This window comes from Chenopodium album, chromosome 6 (assembly GCF_948465745.1).
Source record: "Chenopodium album chromosome 6, dcCheAlbu1.1, whole genome shotgun sequence".
In the NCBI taxonomy this organism is placed as follows: Eukaryota; Viridiplantae; Streptophyta; class Magnoliopsida; order Caryophyllales; family Amaranthaceae; genus Chenopodium; species Chenopodium album.
In genome coordinates this window covers 30,548,028-30,572,968 of record NC_137839.1, presented here as the reverse complement: position 1 = coordinate 30,572,968, position 24,941 = coordinate 30,548,028, and the positions used below count along the sequence as shown (strand labels likewise).

Here is a 24,941-nt window from a genome sequence, read left to right as displayed (position 1 = left end):
CCATTATTGGACCCTTATCATGGACCAAACTAAACTAGAATGGACGTTTTCATAAAATAGAGTGGGTTTTCGAAAACAGAAAGAAAGAATCTTAACAAAAACTAACCGCAACACTAGACTTTTCACACTTTCACTTCATTCGATCATGGTTCGACGTGAAAGGTATTCATCACTGGGTTTGGTTTTGGGGAGACACAAATGGGTGTCTACAGTAAGCATCTCGGCAATTTTATTCCGTAACAAAAAAAATGTGGAAAATGGTCCAGAATTGAATATATTCACATTATCCGAAAAAGCACATAGATAATGTCTCGTCAAGGGTAGAAGGTGACTATTAGTCATTGCTATAGATAAGCTTATCGAGCAGTTGATTGGTCTATAATGTTCACGCCAAGTAAAAGATGGTCATTTTTGAAGTAGTCCCAAGGGATCTTCATGCTAATATATAGGGATGGCAGTGGATCTTGACCAAACCCGGATCCATGAATCCAGATCCTTTTTTCACGGATATGGGTCTTCAAATTTTAGACCCAACAAGTCGAGTTCCTGCAGGAAAAAAGGGATTTGGATCAAGATCAAACACCCAGACCCGAATCTCTTTACTCGTTTTTATAATTTTTCTATAAAAAAATAAATAAATAATAAAACTGTTTGTTTCTGTGTTAAAATGTTGATGATGTTCTTATAAAAAAAAATGTTGAGGATGTTAGTAGTGATGAAGATAAATTTTGGATGTTCATATCGGATACATTATCGTTGTTTTTGCTTGCTCATTTATAACATTGTACTTTTTCCATTGTTTATATATATATATATATATATATATATATATATATTCAAAAGAGAATTAAAGTGTATAAGCTGGTTGCTTTGTAGTTTTGGATAAGTTGTATAACTTTAATTTAGATTGATCTTAATAAACCCCCGAGAGAAGTTTGAAATACATTTTATAGCCCGAACATTACATTTATTGCAAAAAAATTCAAAACGTATTAGACCCGGACCCGGATCAGTTGGACCCGTCAGATCTGAAACTGGGTCTCCACTTTCCAGACCCGACAGATCCGAGCCGAGTTTGGATCTAATGTAGGAAAACGGATCTAATTCGGGTCCATTTAAACCCGGTTCAAATCCGACCTGTTGTCATCCCTACTATTTTATTAGAGGAGTTAAAGCCTTAGTTTATGTTTGATAATATGATCTTTTATACTTATATTCTTTAATATATGTTGATTAAACATGTTTTTGGGGTTTCAATAATATAAAGTATGTTTTTTGAATTTGGCTCATATGTTTTTTGAGGTAATGAGTGACGCACAATTTTTTTTTTCATCATATATCTTTTTTTATTATTATTATTGTATGTTCTTTGAATTTGATTCATGTGTTCTTCGCGTATAAATTATATGCTCTTCATATAAGTTATGTTCTTTAAATCTATATTATTTTGAATTTGAAATTTAATTTGAAAATGAAATCTTGAATTTTTTTAGTTGAAAATAATTTAGAGAGGGAGAACTAAAAAAAATCTTGGAAAGTTGAATTTTGGGAGAGATAGAATTATTTTTTGGGAAATGATATCTTTGGTAAAGATTTTTTCGTTAACGTGTATTTTTCATAAAACGCGTACTTTTTGTAATGTTTTTATGTTCTTTAATAATGCATGTTCATTGTTAAATACAAACATGTTCCTTGTCAAATACTTGCATTGAACATCTAAATGTTCTTTCTGCCTTTTTTTATTTAACCGAGTGAACAGATCATGCATTACTTAGTTTTGGTTGTTTATTCTTTTACGATGCTTTGTTTTGTTTTTTGTTTTAGTTTGTTTCTTTTTGTCTCGAGGCTTGCCCCTCTCTTTCATAAAAAAAAAATAATAATAATAAAAAAAAAATTAATAATAAAAAAAAAAAGAACAAAAAAAAAGGTGATATAAAATATTTATTCTCTAATTTGATTTTGCATTATTCATATATTTTAACTTAATTTTTTTATTACTATATAGTTTATAAACATGGTCATGTAATATATTGTTATTGTTATAATTTTTTACTATTATCTAATAATTGATGGTTAAAGTTGTACCTCTTCATAAAAAAAATACTCTCCGTGTTTTAATAATTGACTTAAATAAAATAAGAGTTAAGTGGGGTAGTTGGAGTATTAAAAAATTGTAAAAGATTAATGGGGTTAATAATTTATTGAAAATATGAATGTGAGAGGAAATATATAATAAAAACAATAAAGTGGGTTTGGGTGGAGACCATGAGAGGAAAAAGATATACGTAGTAATTAGTAGTTTTTTTGCCAAAAAAGGAAGTGCAACTCTTATTAAAACACGACCATATTTGATAAGTGTAATACTTATTAAAACACAGAGAGAGTATATATATATATATAAATAAATAAATAAAAGATGAGGGAGGGAGTATTATATTTGGCCAATAAACCTTCCAACCCTGAACAAATAGAAAAATGTTAATTGTGGTCCACGATAGTAGCCAGAGAAAATTTAGTTATACCTGATATTGATCAAAATTTGCACATGGAAACCATAATCGCAAACTTGAAACCAGTAATTGATCAAAATCAGACACTAACAGACTTCTATGGCCACAATCTTCTCAAACCATTTCCATTCAGAAACAATAATTTGTCTTCTAATAATTTATGTCACAAAGCAAATCCGCCCACCTCAGCATAGGTAGTAAAATGAACAGATCGTGAACAATTAAAAAAAAAAAAAAAAAAAAAAAAAAAAAAAAAAAAAAAAAAAACCTATAATGTGCCAGGTAATTTTACTTATGCATATCAGGATTTGTTGCATAAACAAATTAGTGCCATGATAAACCAGTTTGTATCACAACCAAGTGATTCGCACATTCTCTCTTCTCTCTAAAGATTATAGCAATCACAGCTTACTTCTTTCCGCCACCAGAAACATTGAACTTGAAAAAGATTATATCACCATCTTGAACCACGTATGTCTTACCCTCCTGTCTATACTTCCCGGAGGCCTGTACCATACCAACAAATTCGAGGCATTAAACTACAAGGAAAAGAAATCCAACAAGGGAGTAGATAGAGCTGCCTACAGCAAAATACAAAGTAAATATTCATCTGTAGGACAAGATAGGAGTTGAACCCCCAAAACACAGCTACATGATGAGCATGAAGAAAGTCCCAACATCCATTTTAAGATTTATAACTGCAATTACATATATTGCTTGATGAAAAGCTCAGGACATGTTGACAACAAAAACATAGATGACAGTTCTGAAGCTTAGAAAATTAGAAAACCTTAGAATATTTCAGAAATTAAAGTGGCTCTACATCACTGAACACATTAATAAAATAATGTTAGCTAGCAATGCTAAAATCACCTAGTTAATTGGTGAAAATTTATAGATAATGCATATCTTCACTTGTGAATAAATAAAATTGTGATACAAAAACAAGAATAAAAATCAACTTTCCATCTGAGGCAAAAGCCCGAGACCAATATCATCAATACCATATTCTAAAATATGGTAAAAAATCATTGACCTGTCAAATTTTCAATCGAGCCGTGAAAAAGACTCAACAGAAGAAAACCTTCACAATAGTTTTTCAACCACTTTGGATACTGATCATGAATTCTATTCAGTTTTTAAGACCCAAGGAACTCAGCAGATAGCAAGATAATGACTTCAAAACTCAGCCAAATTGTATCTTATCACATGCAACTTCCAGAGTTTAACTGGACCCCACATCAGAATCTTAGAATAGAGCTCTAAAATCTACATGACTGACATTGATGTCAAGGGTGAAACTGAAAAATAATATAAAATATATATAACATAACATCTACGTTCAAGATCCACAGTCCCCAAGCATAGTAATGCAAGTAGTGCTTATACCTTTACAGCTGACTCACTACCAAGTTCCTTTAGATCCTCAAATTTCATGACCTGAATACAGCAAAATACATAATCACTTAATTGAAAAGTCATGCCAAAGTCTCCCATATTTGCAGTGAAAGAGAAAAAGGGGAGGGGAGAAGGGAGGGGGGGGGGGGGGGGACAAAACAAAAAAGAACTAACACCTACAAGGAAAGACTAAAACAATGGCTTTGGCCATGGTTTATACTAAATGTACCCTACATGAAGGAACCTCTTTATTCAGGAAATGTTTCTTAACTTACACTTTCAATTGTTAAAGGAACAGAATTCCATGATGACAACATAATTGGAGCAACATTTAAGCTAATGAAGATAGGTGAAGTTCTTTTTGCAAGAGAGGAGGCAGAGATGCTCATAAAAAGATAATTCAACTACGTTCATTTTACTAGGTGACAATCTCTTGAATCCTGAAAAATTAGTAGGAGATGCATATCTATGAGATTTGAGCAGAATGCTAGTTGCCCACCTTTTTATTAATAATTTAAGGGAAAAAAGGCCTAATCAGTAGATTTCTAAGCTTTACTCCAAAAGAAAAGCAAGTGAAAGTTGGTAGCTTAGACATTTAGTCACTGGTGCAGTTTTAGGATTTCCGAAATTCACTTGTTTCCATCTATAGATGTTCCAACTATATACTCTGTATATGTTTTCTTATTCGCACATGTAATCCCTTTTTATATATATCTCTATCTCCTATGGGATCCTATGATACCTTGAATCCCCTACAAGTTGAAGTAGAAATAACAGTGGAAGTACAATATGATGCAAGTCATACTACTTTTGTGCTTAATCAAAAGGGAAACCAAGCGCTTAATATAGTCCAAAAAAAAAAAAAAAAAAAAAAACACTCAACTATCAGCCTCTAGCCTAAAAAGAGAACATGTAACAGAAACAAATCTAAAATAAACCACCAACTTTAAAATTCAAAGCAGAGAAAGGAATAAAAGTATAAAAATTACATTTCACATAATACTGGAAGTTTTGAGAGTTTTATCTTAGGGTATGCCCAAACACTATTTATGCTTGCACTTTCCCACTTGAAACATTATCCTGATTTTTAGGGTTCAGCCAAATTAGTAATTTTTGCTACCTTTTCGAGTACATGTCCCAGATTTTAGAGTTTTGCTATTCAAACTTTTGGGATATGGTAATATACAAGGCACAAGGATTATCAGACTTCATAGTCCATCATGCAAGTTAAGAACTGCATAAAAGAGTTACCTCAGCACAAATAAATCCTCTCTCAAAATCAGTATGGATTGCCCCCGCAGCTTGAGGAGCCTTTGATTGCCTTCTAATTTGCCAACACTTTACCTGAAATGATATTCAGTCCAATAATTGGAATGAGAATAAATCAAAGCTGTTTTTTACACAAAAAAAAATAAAAAATAAAATAATAAAATAAAAAAAAAAATAAAAGGAGTTATTTCTTAAAAATCAATTAAAATGAAAGTTCATAAAATGTTTGTACACCATATACATCTAAAGTCAGGAAGTAGAAAGAACAAATCATAGCAAAAGTAATTTGCCACATCATTGTAGTTCGAAATAAAGCTCGTTCTCTTCACTTTTTAAATAATAATCACAGTCTAGTAAAAATAATTTAAGTTCAACCAAAATAAGTCAGTTTAGTAAAAAAAAAAAATTAAAATCAATAAAAATCAGTAACTTCAAAGTACAAACAGAATATAATAAATTTGGCTCTATAAGGTGAATATTAAAGGCCTTAGTGTTAAGCACGGAATTAAAAACCAGTAACTCAAAAATATCGTTATGTAACGGGTTTTGGATTCCCTTTAACTGAAACTCCATTATCGATTATCATCATGACATATGAACATCAATCACGTTGCATTATAATGCTTTTTTAACCGTCGCGTTGGTTTGGCATCCCCATGGTTTTCTGTTTTCTGGTTTTTTGTTTTACAAAATCATATGATATATGTCACATTTTGAATCAAAAATTAGTTAAACTTATTCAAATCCGGATAATATTGAAAAACTAACCGAAGAGAAACAGAAAACAAATAATAATGTCAAAATACTACTTCTCCCATCCCAAATTACTCGCAACGTTTTGATTTTTTGCATTATTCACACATCTCCCTTTGACCATCTTTTTTAACTATTATATGAAAGTCAATGTAGTCATGTAAGATGTTGTTGGATCTAATTTAATGTTAGTTTTTTAATATAAACTTTTTATAGCTTATATAAGTATATAATAAAAGATATTGACGGTCAATCTTATGCATCGACAAGCATGTCTGAGTAATTATTTCTTGTTCACCAATTATGTTACCCACCCATACTATGATAGATTTGGTGATATTATTTTTACAAAATAGTTTTCAAAATGTACACAACGCCTAAAATCATTAATGTGAACTTTTTCCTTTGCGCTAGCAATGTTCTGTTATATTCATTTGTTACAAACTATCACCATAACAATGTGATCGATCAGCTTTTTTAATGTATATACTTTCACCGTTTTTTTAATACTTTCAACACACTTTTTCCCGATATGCAAGCAAAGTGGGTCTCATGTGATTTAACACATTTAAAATTGTTAGGTGCATAATTAAGCGGGTGATGAGCGTTAGATAAGGGTAATACTACAACTTTCACCAAAAGAAAAAACTTTCCAATAATAGGGTGTTGCAAACATTGTAACATTTTTATTCTAGTGAAGTGTATTCTTACATGTTAGGGCTAAGTGGCTAACTTACATCACAAATTCTTACATTGTAACATTCTTATTCTCGTACGTGTTACATTTTTATAGTACTAACATGTCAAGGCTTAATATCAATAGTTCAATAGGAAAGTTCACTAATCACATAACAAATGCAAAGTAAACATAAAATTGAACGTTAGGCTATGCAACGAGACATTGACATTTGGCATTCGTCAAGTGTTGCGCCTCATTTAGTGACAACTAAAAATTAATACGCGTGTATAAGAAAAATTCAAATAGATTTTTCTAGAATAATTTATAATTTTAGTTTTTTTTTTTATATTTAAATATTCATATGCATCGATTGAATAAAATAACTTTTAAATCGTCCTTTGAGTGTCACTTAGAGGCATTCATTACCGGTCTCAATCTAAGCCACATCGAATGGACATGAATCGAAATTTGGATATCATGGGGGTGTTCCCCACTCAGCAATGTGTTGCACTTCATAGACTTATAAGTGATCTGACATCCCAGCATCCAAAGGTGGTGCCAAGTACGCAAAGCTTCATGTATGACAAACTAAAACAAGTAAAGAAGCTAGTTCATGGAAATAGTAAGAGTGGTAGGATGCGTTTTGGGACATGGAATATTGGATTTTCATCGAAAGGTTGGTTGAAAGGCTGGTAGAAATAGCAGAGGTTATGAAGCAAACAATTAACATAACGTGACTACAAGAGACCAAGTAGATTTCCATGGGGTTATAAGCTTTGGTACTCGGAAAAGGATAAGGGCAGAGCCGCAGAGATGGAGAAGGTATCTTCATCTGGTGTAAGTGTCTAGAAATACTAATCAAATTAAGGAAGATTTTGAATAAGTGGTGGCACAAGATGGACACGTGGGCTAAGGGTGGGTTTGAAAGCATTCATGGAGATTTTGGTTATGAAGATAGGAATGAAGTTAGAAATGATGAATTTTGCATTGGCATATGACTACTATAATGAACACTTTTTTTCAGAAAAAGGAACTCTCACCTAGTGTCTTTGAGGAGTAGGGGAAATAAGTCCAATTAATTTATTTGTAGTAAGAAATGTTTGGAGGATAGTACTTAAATACCTTTGTATAAGAAGTTAAGAACAATAGTGATGTCCATGCCACCTATCGAGGGGTTAAACTAATGAGTCATACTATGAAACTTTGAGAGGAGGTGATCAAACAAAAGTTAAGGAGAAGCATGAGATCTTGAAAAACTAATTGGCTTTATGGGAAAATCGACTATGGAAACAATCCATTTTATTGGAATAGGAAGAATCTACATATGAATTTTATTGATTTGAAGAGAAAACCTATTATAAGGTATTATATGAGATACTCCTATTATAAGGTATTAAGGGAGATACTTTGTTGGGCTTTAACAAGGAAAGCTGATAGGGTCATAAAAGTACATTATTTTATTTATTCTCATGATTTATATTGACTTTTAATGATTTAAATTTTTATTAAGCAGTTTTTCTTCCCGAGACACGAGTTACTACTATTTGATTTATTTGTTTGTAGAAAGGAAGATTACGATATCAAAGTGATATTGTATTACCGCTCGGATTAAACGAAGCAAAGGTGACAAGCCTAATCAACTCACATGTGTATTAACCTAATAATGTTATATTGCATATAGCCAAGTGTAGGCCTTGGAGTACATCAACTGCTTACTAGCTAAAACAAAAGAGGAAAGGTAGCTCATGAACATCTCTCTTTCCTGCGGGTAAGCCGCAAAGTAAAACCTCCACCGATTTTCGCGGGAATCAAATTATAAAGCAAGAAAAGATAGAGATAGAATCTGAGGATGGGAGCAAAATACTCGGAGGAGCTAAGATGAGTAAAAGGCTTCTTATCTTTCTGTTAGGGGAGCTCTTTGGTAATTCAGTTCGTATTTTTGTGGGTTTAACTTGGGGATGATTTTGAGGCTTATGTTAACTATAAATTTGAGGAATATATTTGAGGGGAAGAGTTGTACTGAGGGAACAAACTGGAGCTAGCAGAGGAAGGAGGGAAGAAGGAATAGATGAATCTGCTTATTGTTCATGGTTGATTCCCCAAAGTTCAACTCTAAAAATTGGTACTCTTAATTTAATAGGTAGCTTATAGCTTTGTGTGTATAACTTCCGTTAACGATTTCGTTTGACAAAGTAGTAGAATTTGCTAAGTTTCTTTCGCCAAGATTTTTTTTATAATGAAGAAAGTTGGCAAAACAAAAAATATATTGTGTTTATTAGATTAAGCAGTTTAGAATAATTGCAATTTGATTATTTTTGGATGATCTACAAAGTTGTTCAGTCTCAATTTTTTATTTTCTCTCTCTTAATCATATGAGTTATATAATTGTCCACATATGTCACGCTAGATTATTAGTTATTAGTGGATAGGGAGATATATTAAATGCAGGATTATTATGTTGTGCGGGGATGAATGATGTGATTTTTGAGGATATAACATTTACATCTTGGTTGAGTTGGTAATCTGTTTTGTCATATGATTTATATTTTAGACTAGCCATCTTTAATGTAATTTACTAGTTTGATTGCTAGGACTTTTAACCCAGGGTACATAATTGTCCTTGTTAATTTCACTTTGTAGCAATTAGGTGTTTAATAGGTGACTAAAGCTTGTTACAATACCTAAGATTATCAACCCATTGAGTTGCACAAGTCCGAGCTTGTGAGATTTGTGGCTTAAGTTAATTAATCCCTTGCAATTAATGCCTTAGTTTTAAAAAGCGCAAGGTGCACCAAGGCGCAAATGGTCCTTGCAGCCTAGGCGCAAGGCAAAGGCCGCGCGCGCCTTTTGTATGCAAGGCGCATGTATTTATATATTTATTTCAAATTATTTTTTACTTTGATAGCACTTAATACCAATTGAAAAGATTCTTAATAAATTAAATAATGATATATTTAAAGCTAAGGTAGTCTGAATTTGAAAACATGTCCATCATTCTTCAATTTATAACTTAAATTTTAGTTATTTTCCTTGAGGCGCAAAGGCACACCTTATCAAAGGCACTTTGAGGCGCACGAGGCGCGCCCCTTTCGTAGGTGAGTAAGGTGACTGAGCCTCACCTAGCTAAAGCCCATTTCCCCGCGCTTATTAAAACCAAGATTAATGCTGCTATTTAATCGAGTCTAGAAAGCTTGTTCTAGATTATTATTTAGCTAGACAATATATCAAGAGCTTGTTTGGTTTATTTGCAATTAAGGGATGTTTTGTGGTTAACGTTAAGGTATAAATGTTTTATACGGCTCGATGATCGATTAACAATCCAATACTAATGTATGCCTCCCGATTCCCTATCTCATTATTCTTGATTTTGTTTTTTTTAGTATCTCAATTTTATTAGTACTTTATTCGTTTTCTATTCCATAGTTTATGTATTAGATCATATCATTATAACTTCAAAACAGAGTTTCTAACTTACCCAAGTGACAATTTGATAACCAATTCCCCGTGGGATCGACCCTAGTTTACCCTACTACATTTTAGGAGGTTTTAGTTAGGTTTATTTTAGGTAGACACGTGACCGTCGTACCAAAAGCATTCCACGGAAATGTATTGATATCTATAAGAGAGCTAGCGCAAGTATGCAGCCCGTTGTTTGGAAAACCTGTGATAATTGGAGTTCATCAAGGTTTTACACTTTGCTCCTTTACTTTTGCATGATGTTTTATTTCAAGATTATATAACATGATGCATGATGTTTGCTTATGATATTGTGTTAGTTAATGAGACGAAAGAAAGCGTGGAAAGTAAGTTGGAATTGAGGAGACGGACTTTGGAATCTCGTGGCGTGAAAGTAACAGAAGTAAGATGGGGTATTTAGAATGTACATTAGTGAATTGAGAAACAGGAAGGTAAGGGTGATCACCTTAGATGGGATGATTTTACAAGGTTTTCCAATATCTATGATTTATTAATCAAAGGGGTAGAGAATTAGATGAAGATCACACATGATCAAAGGAGGTTGGTTAAAGTGGAAAAGTGCTACGAGGTTTTTATGCGATCATGGCATGTATGAGAGATTAAAACGTAAAATATACTAAATAGAAATGTTCTAAAGCATTGTTACATGCATAAGATGAGGTCGAACATTATCAGAGATAGAAGGCAGTGTCTCAATGTCTCAAACAAGCAAAGATGCGTAAGTTGCAATAGATGTGTTGCCATGAAGAAATATTCGGCTAAGGAATGAGATAATAAGGAAGAAAGTAGGGTTACATCAATTGAATACAAGATGAGGGATTATCGCACAAGGTGGTTTGGCCATGTGAAACGGAGATCAAGTGAGGCTCTAGTAAGAAGCCCGACAAAGTGACCAAGTGGCAATGTGTTGAGATCGCGAGGGGTAGAGAAAGACTAAAGAAAACTTTAAAAGGGTAATTGAAAATGTTATGAGTCCTCGTAATCAATGGAAATATAATGTAGTATAGGGCAGAGTGGAGGGAGAAATACACGTCGAGGATGTGTCATGGTTTTAATATGTATGTATACTCTCTCCATCCCTTATTTTTAGCTCCACTTTCTTTTCTCTGTTGTCCCTTTTATTTTGTTCGTCTGAAAATGATTTACAACTATTTATGCACGTTAAATAATTTTGTAAATTTTACATCATATAATTTGTTTTAAAAAGTACTGTAAAACAAATTCAATTTATGATATTTATTATATTCGATTAAAAGTACTAATTATTATTTCAATCTAATAAATAGAGAAGAAAAAGATATACAAAGAAGGAAAATAGATTTTAATTAAACTTTTTATTTATTTTTTAAAATTAAATTTTTAAGAATCAAGATTGTTTTTTTAACCACATAATTAAATCGGTAGAGTATACATTTTCAAACATGACAAAATGAAAATACATGAAAATTTCTCAACCTAATATGATTATTATGCCAACTTCTTAAGACTCGTATTATTACAGGAAATGCATTATAGGTTATAATTATATACAACTAGCCAGCGTCCAAAACAAGATAGTCACAAGCTGTAAATGTATCATATAAAGTAATATGTGGATAGAAGATGGTTACCTCATCTGGGCCTGCAGTAAAGAAGTAAATCAGATTAATAGCCGTGAACCCAGTCTTAATAATCTTTGGAATAGCACTGCAACAGACCAAATGATCATTCTTAAAATTACCACTTCTACTACAGATTATTAATAATAAAAATAACAATAACAATAATCTCTACCCTTTTAAATCCCACGTGTTACTGTTTCAATTCTACAGTGTAGTGACGTTTATGCCATTCCTTTTTTTTTTCTTTTTGTTATTTCCTGTTGATTGACTTGGTCTTCAACAATTATTCATCATTCTTGCTTTTCCCCTTTTCATGCTCAACCATTCATTTCTTCCATTTGCTTTCTCTCTCCTTTGAACCGATTTTCTCACTCAGACTCCATATCTCCTTTCTCACTTCATTTTCTCTCTCTCCACTCATCTCTCCTCCCTCCATTTTTTCCAGTTAAAACGTATTCCATGTTTTTCATTGAAGCCGAGGTATGATCTTTAGCTTTTTTTTTTTAATAATCATGGAATATCAATTTGACAATCTAGGGTTTGGTTTAATTTCACAACTATTTACAAGTAATTGACAGTATAGACAAGGGGATGGAATTACTTCAATTTCCTACCCCTTTTGCTCAATGCACCCTAGGTGACAATTAGTGTGATGGTTTTGCAGAATTGGGTGAATTTCATGAACAAGAAAAATCCTTCATTATTATAAAGAGGTAGTTAGGTAATTAGCTTAGCAAACCTACACAAATGGCGATTGATACTAGTTCATCTTCATTGTCAGAGGCTCTTCTTAATCCTAAGAAGAATGTCATGGCTGCTATGCACAAGAGTTCCGTCGACCACAGTCTTCGCAAATACGGTTTGGTTCCTCTTTCTCTCTCCTCTTTTTTGATTGACTTTGACCTAATTTTTGTGATTGATTTTGTGTTTTTTTATTTAATTTAATTTTAGGTTTGAGATTTGATGGTTGTTATGGTCCAATGGAACATCGTGATATCAAAGAAGCCCTAAATCGGCTTCCTCGTGAGATTGTTGACGCTCCTAATCAGTGTCTTTTGCCTGCTATGGACCTTTCTATAAAGCATAAGTACCTTCCTGAAGATCTACAGGTTCACTTTCTATCTCGCTTGTTTAATAATCTGGTTTTACTGTTTACTTACCCAAAAATAAATAAATAAAAATAAAAAAATACTAAGAATAAGAATAATAAAAAACAAGTATACTTTGGATTAGTAATTACTTTTGTTGATGGTCTCATGGATTAGTGAATTGCATTCTCGGCTAATTTCGTAGATTGTGAAGTTCATTTTGCAAATGAAACGATTTTGTTATTATAGAATGAAAAATTTGAATCAATATTTGCTTGAAATGGCTTGTAGGTTGTTATTTACTAATGGATTTATATAGCGATAATTTCGGGAATTTTGATTACAATCACTTTAATATGAGGTAATAATGTTGGTATTCTGGTTTTGAATTTGATTTTATGGGAAGATCTGGGATTTCTTCGAAAGATATGACTTTTATAGTGATTTTTAAGGTTGGAAATTCTAATTTCTTTGCAAAAAAATTTGGCGGTACTTTCTTGTCCTTTTTTTTTCTTCAATGGATTATGTTGTTATTTCAATTCGTTAATATTATGTCATACATGCTATTTTGAAATTAGATTTGTGAAATTGGAAAGTATGGTAGTGAGATAGACTTTTGGATAATTGCATTGTTGGTAAAAATAGTAAATGCCTCAGTAATACTTATGTTAGAAGCATTTACTTTGGTTCTTTTGACTCTATTATTCACCTCTTGATCTGAATGTGTTAACTAATGATGCATTACTAATTCTTTTTATGGAGGTTTTCATTAATATACCATATTTTAAGCAATTTGATTGGGCTCAAATCTTCTATTACAGATCTTGAATTCGAATAATGTATGTAGGATCAGGACCTATCATTTTCGGTAGCTATAGTTTTGATCTTCCAGTCATAACTTCTATGTCTTATATGTATTTTGTGGTTTTAGAATATGATATTTGGGAACTTGTGTTGCGTTGTTTGTGGGAAATCAAAGGCAATTTTGTCAAATATATCAATTTTTTTGTGGTAGCACTTTCCAATCTTACGACATTGTTTGTTTGTTTGATTGAGTTTGTGTGAATTTAAATTACAAAAGGAAATAGTCAAGAGCTTAAAATGTGCTTTCGAAAATTCATCTTATCAAGGGGGGATATCTGGGATGGATTATTTATTAGGACACAACAAAGCTCTTCTATACAGTAGGCATTGATTTAAAAATACGAAATAGAAATAACTTGGAGTTGGGCGTTCATATTTCAAACTCTTGACTTCTTCGATTACATTCCAATTTTTACCCTCTAATCATTAATGGATGGACGTCATTTATTTTTGCTGAATTGCTATAGCACGCATTGGCATTTGCCTGCTCTAATTATTTTGTCGACACCTCCCAGCACCACCGGCCTCAAATCCCTTCATTCTTCTCTCTCCATCTGCTTCCTCACAACTCTCCCTCCCCTTTCTTAGGCTGTCAATTTAATTGTCAGTATATTTAATTTGGTGTTATTCTATTGTGGAATATTAAGCCAATACTTGTAATTAGTGATGTTATCAGAGATTGTACGGGTCCTTTAATTGAATTCAATAACTAATACTTGTAATCAGTGATGTTATCAAAGCTTCCCTTTATTTTTTTGGCAGTTCATGTGCTTTAAGGGGGCACAAAGTTGTGGTGTTCTGGCATAGGGTTTAATTAGGAAGGACCTGTGTATACTAGCCAATTCAAGAGGGTGAGTCTAAGTGAGTAAGTGGGACAAGACTTGACCCAACTCAGAAAATCGTTTACAGTTTTATGCATGCTTTGTGAACTGTCATAATTATTTGCATGCTTTGTGAACTGTCATAATTATTTGGATTGATGTAATGAATTTGAAAATTTTGTAGTTGCGTTTGGTGATTATGAAGATATTTTTCTTTAGGTGAATTGTTTTTAATGATAAGCTTTGTTGGCTTGAATTGGTAATAATTAGGTTGTTGAGGCATTATTATACGTAATGGCTAATGCACACCTGCTGGCTGCACAATGCTCAGCTTAGTTTAGTTGAAGTTAGCTTACTCTGTAGTTACTGTATAATATGTTTTAGTTGTACAGTCGACTAGTCTCTGTGTATTTTCTACTTAAAAGAAACAAGTCCGAATGCTGTTTTTTGTAAATTTTTTAACAAGCATATATATTAGTCCTGTTATTGATCTGCAGGTGTTAGGGATTTCCCCTAACAAAGTTAATTACTGGTTTTTTAACCCTTTCTATTAAGTATGTTGGTATTCCCCTTTCTATCAAGTAATAGAAAATCAAGGTTTCATACGCAAAAATCTTTGCAGAAACATCTAGACAACAAACACCTTACAGACCACATGGTTAGTTGGTATCATCTGACCTGCATAGTTCTTGATTGTTATGTGGAAACATCCTTCTTTTCCAAGTAACAAAAGCCTTACCTTGGTTATATAAAAGTAGCATTTATTTGGTTCTAGAAAATTTTCAAATATCCATTAGTAGATCCGAAATGCTTTAGCAATTCACATTTATTGGATTATATTGGGTTTAAATAATGACTTCTTCAATTTAAGTGGAGTATAGTTATCATCTAGTGGAACTGCCTGGTTGAGAAAGTAGAATCTTAGCTACTGAGGTTAGAGGACAGAGATGCATCCATCTTTTGTTTATAAGCAATGATTTATGTGCTTGTTGTAAGCTTGCATGTTCTCTTAATTTTCTTATTGGATGGTTGTATGTATGTATATATATATATATATATATATATACTTCGTATGTTATTTTCTAAGCATAGACAAAAATAACGCGAAGTTTGCAAGAGTTTGTGTAGGAAAAACTGGAAAAAATACAGGAAGACAATCGGCTTGCTTAGAACCCTTTAATTTGCTATTGATGGCATAATAATTTTGGATGCTAATCTGAATCTTATAAGCATTGGGATAGTACAATATTGGCTGTAATAAACATAGCAAGATTTGTAATAATATCTCTTTTTCCTATATGATTTGCAATTTGCCTAATTATACCTTTTAACTTATTATGATAGAGTATTATTGTTCTAATTGCTTGAAATTTTCCAGCCAATTTCATAGCTTAATGAAGGTATAGTCTAAAGAGTGGAGAGTGGAGTTCACCTAAATTTGATGATTGTGTGTTGTGACACTAATTTTTGGAGCTCTATATTTGATTTCCTAGCTTTAACCTTATATGACTAAAGAGTGGAGTAGTATTTTGTATATGCCTGCTAGGAATTGGGTTAGAAAAACAGAGCAAGCAACAATACAGAGAGAGAAAAATAGCAAACCCAGATAGATTGTATTGCAAGACAGTGAAACCACAATACAACTCCCTTCTTTAGAGAGGAAAGGATGCTCTCCCAAGGAATGAATTCCACAATGATTTTCTAGATACATTCCCTATACACAACTTCCCCTTAAATACCCAAAAATAACTAACAAGCAGCAAAAACAAACTCAGCACACCAAACAAGGACTAACAAACTTATTCCCTTAATTACTGATTTACCCCTCCCTGTAACTAACTTCCAACTCACAAATCTAGCTCACTCTCCCTTATCCGCTCCTTGCTTGGGCTTCCTTCTAGCATATGTGAAACGAACCTGAGACCTAGGCTGGTCTCTTGCAATGCCCTCTATACTAAAATTCTTTATGATTTTCTAGGTAATTGTGCTAATATCGCCTTGCGAATTTAGTGCTTAGAGCAGCAAGGGTAAATGGTGTTTCATAAGTTCAAGTAGGAAAGGTATGTGGTGCCATTGTCATAGCAGCTGGGAGGTAGTTGTTTAGTGTGTATTAAAGGCAATTTGGAAGGTCTTGAATGTGACCATGTTGGTGGAAAGCTAACAAAGGATGCCATGAAACTGTTGAACAGGGAGCTAACATTTTGGTCATTGGATTTGTCGGTGGAGTTGTTCCTATCATTTCTACGAACATAGCTCGAGGAAATGGATCAACTACGATGAGATTTTTTATAAAATTACAAAACAATAGAAGATGGAAGAGAGATGAGGGGATAAGGAAAGCAAGGAAGTAAGAGAGATGCTTTAGTAGCACAGTTATACGATACTTTAGTAACACTGTAATACCATATAGTTTATTTTTGATTGTTAAATAGTGGGAGAACAATAAAAATGCTTGGGATCAGGAAAACATGAAAGAAATGAGGAAAACACAAGTATTAAAAAAGGTTACCATGTTTAAAATAAGGTTACTATATTAAAATTAGGGGCTTTATATTGAATATATGTCAGCTACGTGTGTATAAATCTTAGGTCCATATTATTGTGGATCAGGTCCACGCAAGATTTTCTGAGATAGAAAATGGGAAACAAATCTAAGAAAGAGGTGCTAGGATACAAATTGGATTTCCCTTTCTCACTAATCGATCATGTTATGAAATATTAAAACAAACTACGAAGTATATTGTTTGCCCTACAATTAACATTCATTTTATAAAAAATAACTTTAAAATATTATTTAAGTCGTTGCTATCACTATCATTGTAAATCCAAATATTAGTATTTTTATGAACACTAATTACATTTCTAAAAATTAATTATAAAACACCTTATTATTTTCACGTTCCCATCAAAAATCCAAATTTACATGCAATCGTCATACACTTAAATCAATAGAACAATAGCAATAATTTCTGGCAATAACTACATCAATTACTATTGCACATTTAACCAATTTGTTTCTCTATTATTTAAATGAGGGGGACACAGTACTAAAACTAACCTCTGAACCATGTTTGTTTCACAGTATTTAGCAGCTTCATCTTCTGGCATGTCACAAAGATTTTTCTCAAAAATGCCACTGAACGGGATAATTGGTTCACCTCCATGTTCTTGCACCCTGGTTGCCGCAACAACAATGAAAGTGAATAAATTTATAAATTTAAGTGCATGAGTTCATGCAAACACAAACAAGAACTCGATCACCAAATATGTGGCTTATGCATGTATGCACAGACACCCTTGCACAACACAATAATAAGACCAACCAAAATCACATTTACAGAAAGAGTAAGGAATAAATTTAATCAAAGAGCATATGCACTTGAATGACCAGCAGGCCCAGCACTCCAAAAATCTCGGAGATTCGTTTAGTCATCCCAGCTTCATCTTCCGGTTAGGATAAATGAACTAATATAGTTATATGGAATCTTATTAGATTCGTTTCAACGTCTGCTTTATTAAAATCTAATTTTTATAATTTGATATAAACGATTAAAGTTATGCATTAGCAAAATAAGACAAGTTGCAAGTAACAAAAAACATACTAATAATGAAACATATGATGAGGAAAAAGCTGCAAAAATGACCAACACCATATGCCCTAACTAAGAGAGGTATTATCGAGCTTCCAATTAGTTAAGGTTCCCGTCTTGACTTCCAAACTTAAGATATGAGTAGGGCCATGTCACTAAGGCTATATCTTAATAAAGTAATTTAAAACCATGAAATATAAGATCTACTATAATAACGATACTTCAAGCATAGAATAAAAATGTGGTATCGGTCGCGATTGTGGAAACGGCCGCGGTATCACGGTAACGGGAACGGGATTGATGTGTTAGTCGCGGGTTGGGTCGCGGTTGTAACGGAAAAATTTTGTTTGAAATTTATTTAAACCAAAAACTATATTTTAAAATTTTATTTTATTTAATATTTAAATTTTATAATTAATCAATTTAATTTAAGGCTTTTTTCCCAAATGACAGTCAAATTTCACTTTTAAAAGTTAGGAGTAGTACACAGCGTAGTATACAAATACAATATACGAAAGTAGTACTAAATTGAAAACTTGGCATCTTACTAACCCGCGTGAGGATGTTTAACTTTTCTAAAAACAACATGCCCCACTATCCCCACCTACCCACTTTGTTAATTTATTTAAATAAATAAACCCTGCCAGCTCACTCTTCTTTCTCCTCTTCGTGTTCAGGAAGAGAACTCTAGATTTTCATGGAGGTTTCTCCATTATTTTCATTTTTCCCTTTCTTTACCTTTCTTAAGCAAGTACTTCGCTGAAAATTAGCCAGCCGTGAGATAATATCGGTTCAATGCGGGCGAAATTTAGTTTGTATCGGTCAAATCGGCTAAAATCTCGGCATTTTGAAAAACACCGCATCAAAACGGAAAAACTCGGATCGGTAGGGTTGAATTTTGGTACATATCGGCCGAATCGCGACGTATCGGCCGCATTTTTATACTATGACCGCAAGAGTTTGGTGAAAAGTTAATGTATTCCTGAATTATGAACCAATTTTCGCAGAAAGTAATACATCAAGATGCTTTAGTATAAATGATCCAGAATCTTTAAATACTTGCCTTCAGGATGAAACAATTATTACCCAAGCAACTTATTTTCTCATGAAAATCTCCCAGTAGTATGTTTCATAAGAACTTCAAAAGTATAGAATTTTGAATTACAAGGTATCTATAAAAGTTTGCACTGATTTGGCATCAAACCTATTCCCTCTTAATGATCTATAATCATGTTTATTGACCAATAAATAAGGCATTCGAATCATACAGAAGCTCGTAATTTAATCCTCTCATTTATCAAAAACAAACACATGTAATTGACCAAGCAGTTGGGCTTGCTAAGCCACCTATCATCAAGCCGAACCAAAGGAGGGGTAAGATTGTCCAACCAATTACAACATCAACAAATGAGGTGGCGCAAGAAGACAAGAATAAATAGAGGAAGCGGAGGGCAAAAGCAATTTTGGTAGTAGAACCATGGCAATGCATTGGTAGAGAATGAAGACAAGAAATTAAGGACAGCTAGTACTACTTTGTAATCCTTGTGTATAAATTAAGAGGTTAGGGCAAGAAAAAGGGTATGAGATTAGACTGATTTGAATTGAGCTTTGTATCCTAAAGATACTGTCTTGGAGATTGGTAGGCTTAAGCTACCTTTTATCTATTCCTTTCATGAATGAAACTCCATAGCTAGCAGCCTTATTTGCTCTGTTTTCGTTGCTTATTTTTGTTCTCAGTGTAAGTGGGGGTCGAGTCTCTCACAGTGGTATCAGAGCGGTCGAGCGGTGGTCCTGTGACTGCCGACGCCGGAAACCACCATATGAAAAAAAGAATTAGGAAGAAGCTATGACTCGAACAACCACCCAACGCTGCGACACGGCTGAAGCGAGGCTAGAGGAGGTTTAACAACAACTGGGTAACCCGTTGGAGCGGTTGAAAGGCGGAAAAGGATGTACAGAAGTTGGAAGGGTGGTTAGACCGATTTCGCACTCACAACTGAGAGGAATATTGAAAAGGTGGAGCAACTCAAGTTCCAACAAGAATGGGCGTCCAAGGTCACCCTCTTTGAGAAGGCAGAGGCTTTAGGAAACCAAAACAACAATCGATGGAACCAAGATGGGAATGAAGAAGAATAGGGAAACAAGGGCTTTAAAGGACGGTGGAAGCATAGGAAGTTGGAGATGTCGGTGTTCAACGGGGACGATCCAGATAATTGGATTTTGAGGGCACGGATGTTTTTCGAGTTCTATGGGTTGTGTGAGAAGGAGAAAATGGAGGCGACAGTTGTAGCCATGGACTGAGCCGCCCGGAAATGGTACGGTGGGAGAACAAGAGAAGACCGGTGCGGTCATGGGAGGAACTCAAAGAGGGTGTTGCACGAGTTCAGGTGCATGACCAATGGCTTTGAGTACCGACAAACGTTTATTGTGTTGGTTGCACCTTTGGAGGATATCTCATATAACGTGATTCTTGGGCAATTTATAAATGGTTTGAGGGAGGATATAAAGGAAGAGGTCCGATTGCTAGATCCGACGAATCAGGCGGTCAAGTGGAGGGGAGAAATCGGGTAAATCACATGAAGAGAGGAGGGAGTGGATTTTGGAGGATGGCTAGCCTAACCCAGTACTTCCATAGGCCCATCAACTTCGACTTCGAAGGCGGGTAGTGTATGGAACCACTAGCCAACCCACACCATCATAAGTTGGCCAAACCAGAACAACAATCCTCTCAAGGCTCACTGAGTCAGTAGTCAAACTATCAGCTCTACCAACCAATTCCACTGCACCTCGGCGTCTGAGGCGGAATTACAGGAGAAAAGAGCAAAGGGGTTGTGCTTCGGAGGTGATGAAAGATGGGTGTCAACCACCATTGCAAAAGGAGAGATGAGCGTGTTATGGTGGCCAACGAGGGCATTGGGGTGGAAATTGATGGCGGAGAAGGTGAGGAAGAGGAAGAGGCATCGATGGAGGTTTCCTTGTGTTCCGTGGTGGGATTAACTAATCCTAAAACTATGAAAATGCGGGGCAAAATCGATGGTGAGGAGGTGATAGTTATGGTGGATCCCGAAGCCATGCATAATTTAATCTCTGTGGCGGTAAACAAAACCAAATTACCAACCACCAACAGCGGGCCGTTTGGGGTGGCACTCAGCAATGGTGAAACAACTAGGGAGAATGGAGTATGCCAAGGTGTCAAGGTGAAGTTGAGTTGTGAAGTTGAGGGTGGGGTTACCATTGTCGAAGACTTTCTACCCCTCTGATGTCATCTTAGACATTTGATGGCTTGAAAAGCTTGGTTCCGTCACCACAAACTGGAAAACCCTTGTTATGAGGTTCACAATTGGTGGTATACCGGTCATTCTCACGGGTGACCCAACATTGGAGAGAGCTCAGATCTCTCTTAAGGCTATGGTTCACACCTTAGTTAGCGAGAAACAAGGGGTGTTGGTGGAGATGGCACAATTGGAGGGAGATAAGGAGGAAGTAGGGGTTAAAGTGCCGAAATTCCTGGCAGCCACACTTGAGTAGTTTCGGGAGGTTTTCAACCTGCCACAGGGTGCCTCCCCACCGTGGACATGAGCACCAAACTGTACTCAAGGGGGGGAAGTGATCCGATGAGTGTACGCCCTTACCGTTATCCCCAAATACAAAAGGATGAGACCAAAAGACTCATTCGAGAAATGTTAAGAGGCAAGCATCATCAAGCCTTCTTGATGTCCTTTCTCATGCCCGGTCCTCCTTGTTAAAAAAAAGATGGTTTGTGGATATTTTGCATTGATTATAGGGCCCTCACCAAAGAAACCGTGCCCGAAAAATACCCTATACCCTTCATAGACGAGTTGCTTGATGAGCTAGCATGACCTCACTTGACTATAAATCACATTAGATTGACACATGATAGTGCGTGAATGTAATGTAAGGAATCAATATTTAGGGGAGGGCATGTTAGTCATAGTCTATTAGTAGTTACTTGGGGAATAAGCTAGAGAATTGTTTGGAGGGATTTTCTATAAATAGGTCTCATTAGGATGAAAGAGGACATATTGAATATAAGTGGTTTGTTGCTGAGAGAGAGTAGAGAGTGAGTCTCTCGAAAGCTCATACTTATGAGATAATCCACCTCTCGAAAGTGGAATTATCATTCGATTTACTGTAATTCTCATTATAGGAATATAATCATCATTTTCTTCTTAATTTGCTACCATTGTTAGTCCAGTAAGCTATATCAGTTCCTAGCAAAAGTGTTAAATCTTGATTGTTGCAATTAATTGAGAATGGAAGAACTAAATAAAATCAATTTCATTCCATAACATAACTATTGTAAATTGTTTTTGAAATAAAATTTCCCTAGTGTCCTTGATTTAGAATTTTCTTTGCCTGGCCTCGGATCCAAACCCGACTCAAACCCTATCTCCTAGCAAAGTTTTAAACATTTATTTCTAAAATCATAGGAAAAGGACGGTAACCAAATGGATGGAAGTTTCCATGAATTCTTGATACACATTACATTTAACAATCTCGAATAGACTTTCAGAAAATCAAGAGAAAAAAAGAAAACTAGAAGACACAAAATAAAGGAATGTGAAAGACAGTTCACAATAAGGTGTATGAAATGTTAGGAGCTAATCCCTATGACATGCATCTATAGATGTTAAAAACGATTAAGTTATTTACTCGCCACAATCTAATGCCCTACACTTTTAAATGTTCAATACTTCATCCTCCAATAAGATTGATGTATCTTCAGCCTCCTCAATTTATTTATTATAAATTGAATGAGTCTAGAATAGAATAAGTTATAGATACACATTTCAAACAAGAAATTACAAGTATATTAATCATTCACGCATCCATGAAATTTGGAAATTTAGATTATGTTTAGTTTGTCGCCGTGACTACAGAAAAACTGCATGTCTGGATTACATACATAGTTTGCTACGCATAACAGCAATGTTACCAATACAGATAGCCAAAAATAAGCAAGATGCACAACACAAAAACAAAATAATGCTACATACCAGGCATGAATTTTTGGGAGAAACTTGTTCTTTTTTCTTTGGTAATCTTTCTCGGTCATATTAACCTGGCCATAATTATAGTCAGCACCAAGGAAAAAAAAACTTCTAGAGTAACAAAATTAAGCTTTTGAGAGTAAGAAAGAATTGTTAAAACCAAAGCTTCAAAAATTGCTGAGGAGAAATAGGAATGGGGATAGCTTATTTTCACGGAATGACAAAGACTATGTTAACTTTACAAAAACCACTACTCAAATGTATATAAAAAACATCATTCTTCTATTCTATTCGCAGATATAATGTAGCGTCCATTACACTTCACATGAACCACTATCCATCCATGCCTTCTTCCAAAATTAATAACCTAATTTATAGATTATCAAAATTGCTAAGCTTGCTCCCAATGATGATCCACGTGATAGCAATCAAAAAATAAATGACAAGACTTAAAAAGGATATTATCAATAATGGGCACATTCTGGCAACCCTTAATATCAGCTCCCCTAACAATCTCATAATTCAACTCATTTCTAGAAACAGTTCAATGCACAAGACACTAGTCCAATTTATCATTAAAAGGGAGTAGTGCAATGCACTTGGCCTTTTGCATCCATATATAATGGATCTACTCATTTTCATATGATCATATATTTTTAAACCTATCCAACCGGATGTAAAACTCATAAGATTTATGAAAGATGAGCACTTTACCAACTAGGGTGACCCCACATAGGTATATTATCACCTGTTTTAAAGTCCAAATTCCAAATTTTACTCTATGGGTGGAGAAAAAGAATCAACAAGGAATTATAAATGCACTGAGAGCATTTTTTTTTTTTTTTTTTGCTACTTTCTCGACAAGTGAACGCAGAAGTGTAGCCAGCTGAGTTCAGAATTTTTTTTTTTTTTTTTTTTTGAGCCAATAGTACAGCTATTTAGATCTTACTTTCTATGGCAAAAAAAAAATTACTTACCAAATAAACAACAGGCTTTGCAGTAAGCAACTGAAAAGTATTCAGGACCTCAACATCAGCAATTTTCCAGTCCCCTAAACGAATATCTTTCCCTTCAAGAAGCCATGCTTTAATCTGTAAAACCAATTGCACAATGAATATATTCTCATACCTTCCCATACATACACAGAAATTGTGCTTCAGTAGAGCTAGGTAGCATATGAGATGGCAACAGAGAATGCACTTGACGCTAGTACAGAAACATAATATTTAAGAGCAAAGATTTGGCAAAACAGTTTCACAATCTTCCTTCCAGAGAAGGGAAAGAGTGACATGAAGAAGATAGGTTCCAAAAGCATATAAAAAATATTGCAAACACTACACAGGCAATTATTTCAGTTAGGAAGATCCACATCCTTCGCCTCTAATTAAATTGTGGTGAGTTTGCTAACCATATATTTCTCTAAACAAACATATCCTTACAAGGATATAACTCATAAGAAACAAAGTCAATTTAGCACAATGCAACATACTGACTAATAACATTAAGAAACAGTATGACTAAAGTAAGGAAAGTCTGACACCTTCATACAGATTTCATGCTCCAATTTTATCTGCTTGTCAGTGCTCCTCTTCATGCTTTTCTCAAGATCCTCAATCTTTCTTTCCACGAATTCAATATCCTGTCATAAGATAGCATATGATGTCAGTAACAAAAATAGAATTCATCTTGTTGGATTTGAATAATAAATTTTTCAGCAGTTATACATGCTAAAATATGCCTCCTTTGAAACTCTTGCTCGATTATCCAATACTAAGCAGTGTAAAAAGTGATGTGTAATGAACTGACTTAGGGGAGGGTATTATGGGTAGTTTAGTATGTTAGTAGTTATCAATTGTAGTATGGGCAATATGGGTAGTCT

The 24,941-nt window shown here is 34.2% G+C and overlaps 1 protein-coding gene across 2 annotated transcripts in view; it reads right to left on the bottom strand.

Annotated features, from left to right (window-relative positions):
• Nucleotides 1-2,605: 2,605 nt before the first annotated feature.
• The window catches only part of LOC145635997 (obg-like ATPase 1), a 41,047-nt gene continuing 18,711 nt past the window's right edge, over nucleotides 2,606-24,941 (bottom strand). For both annotated transcript variants that reach the window (XM_081687428.1, XM_081687427.1), the window contains exons 6-13: nucleotides 24,603-24,701; nucleotides 24,040-24,153; nucleotides 23,069-23,133; nucleotides 17,519-17,635; nucleotides 11,697-11,772; nucleotides 5,160-5,252; nucleotides 3,900-3,950; nucleotides 2,606-3,017 (exon numbers count right to left, since the gene is read on the bottom strand). In XM_081687428.1, coding sequence (XP_081543554.1) covers nucleotides 2,919-3,017; nucleotides 3,900-3,950; nucleotides 5,160-5,252; nucleotides 11,697-11,772; nucleotides 17,519-17,635; nucleotides 23,069-23,133; nucleotides 24,040-24,153; nucleotides 24,603-24,701 — 714 coding nt within the window. In that variant the 3' untranslated portion in view covers nucleotides 2,606-2,918. The remainder of the gene's footprint in view (nucleotides 3,018-3,899; nucleotides 3,951-5,159; nucleotides 5,253-11,696; nucleotides 11,773-17,518; nucleotides 17,636-23,068; nucleotides 23,134-24,039; nucleotides 24,154-24,602; nucleotides 24,702-24,941) is intronic.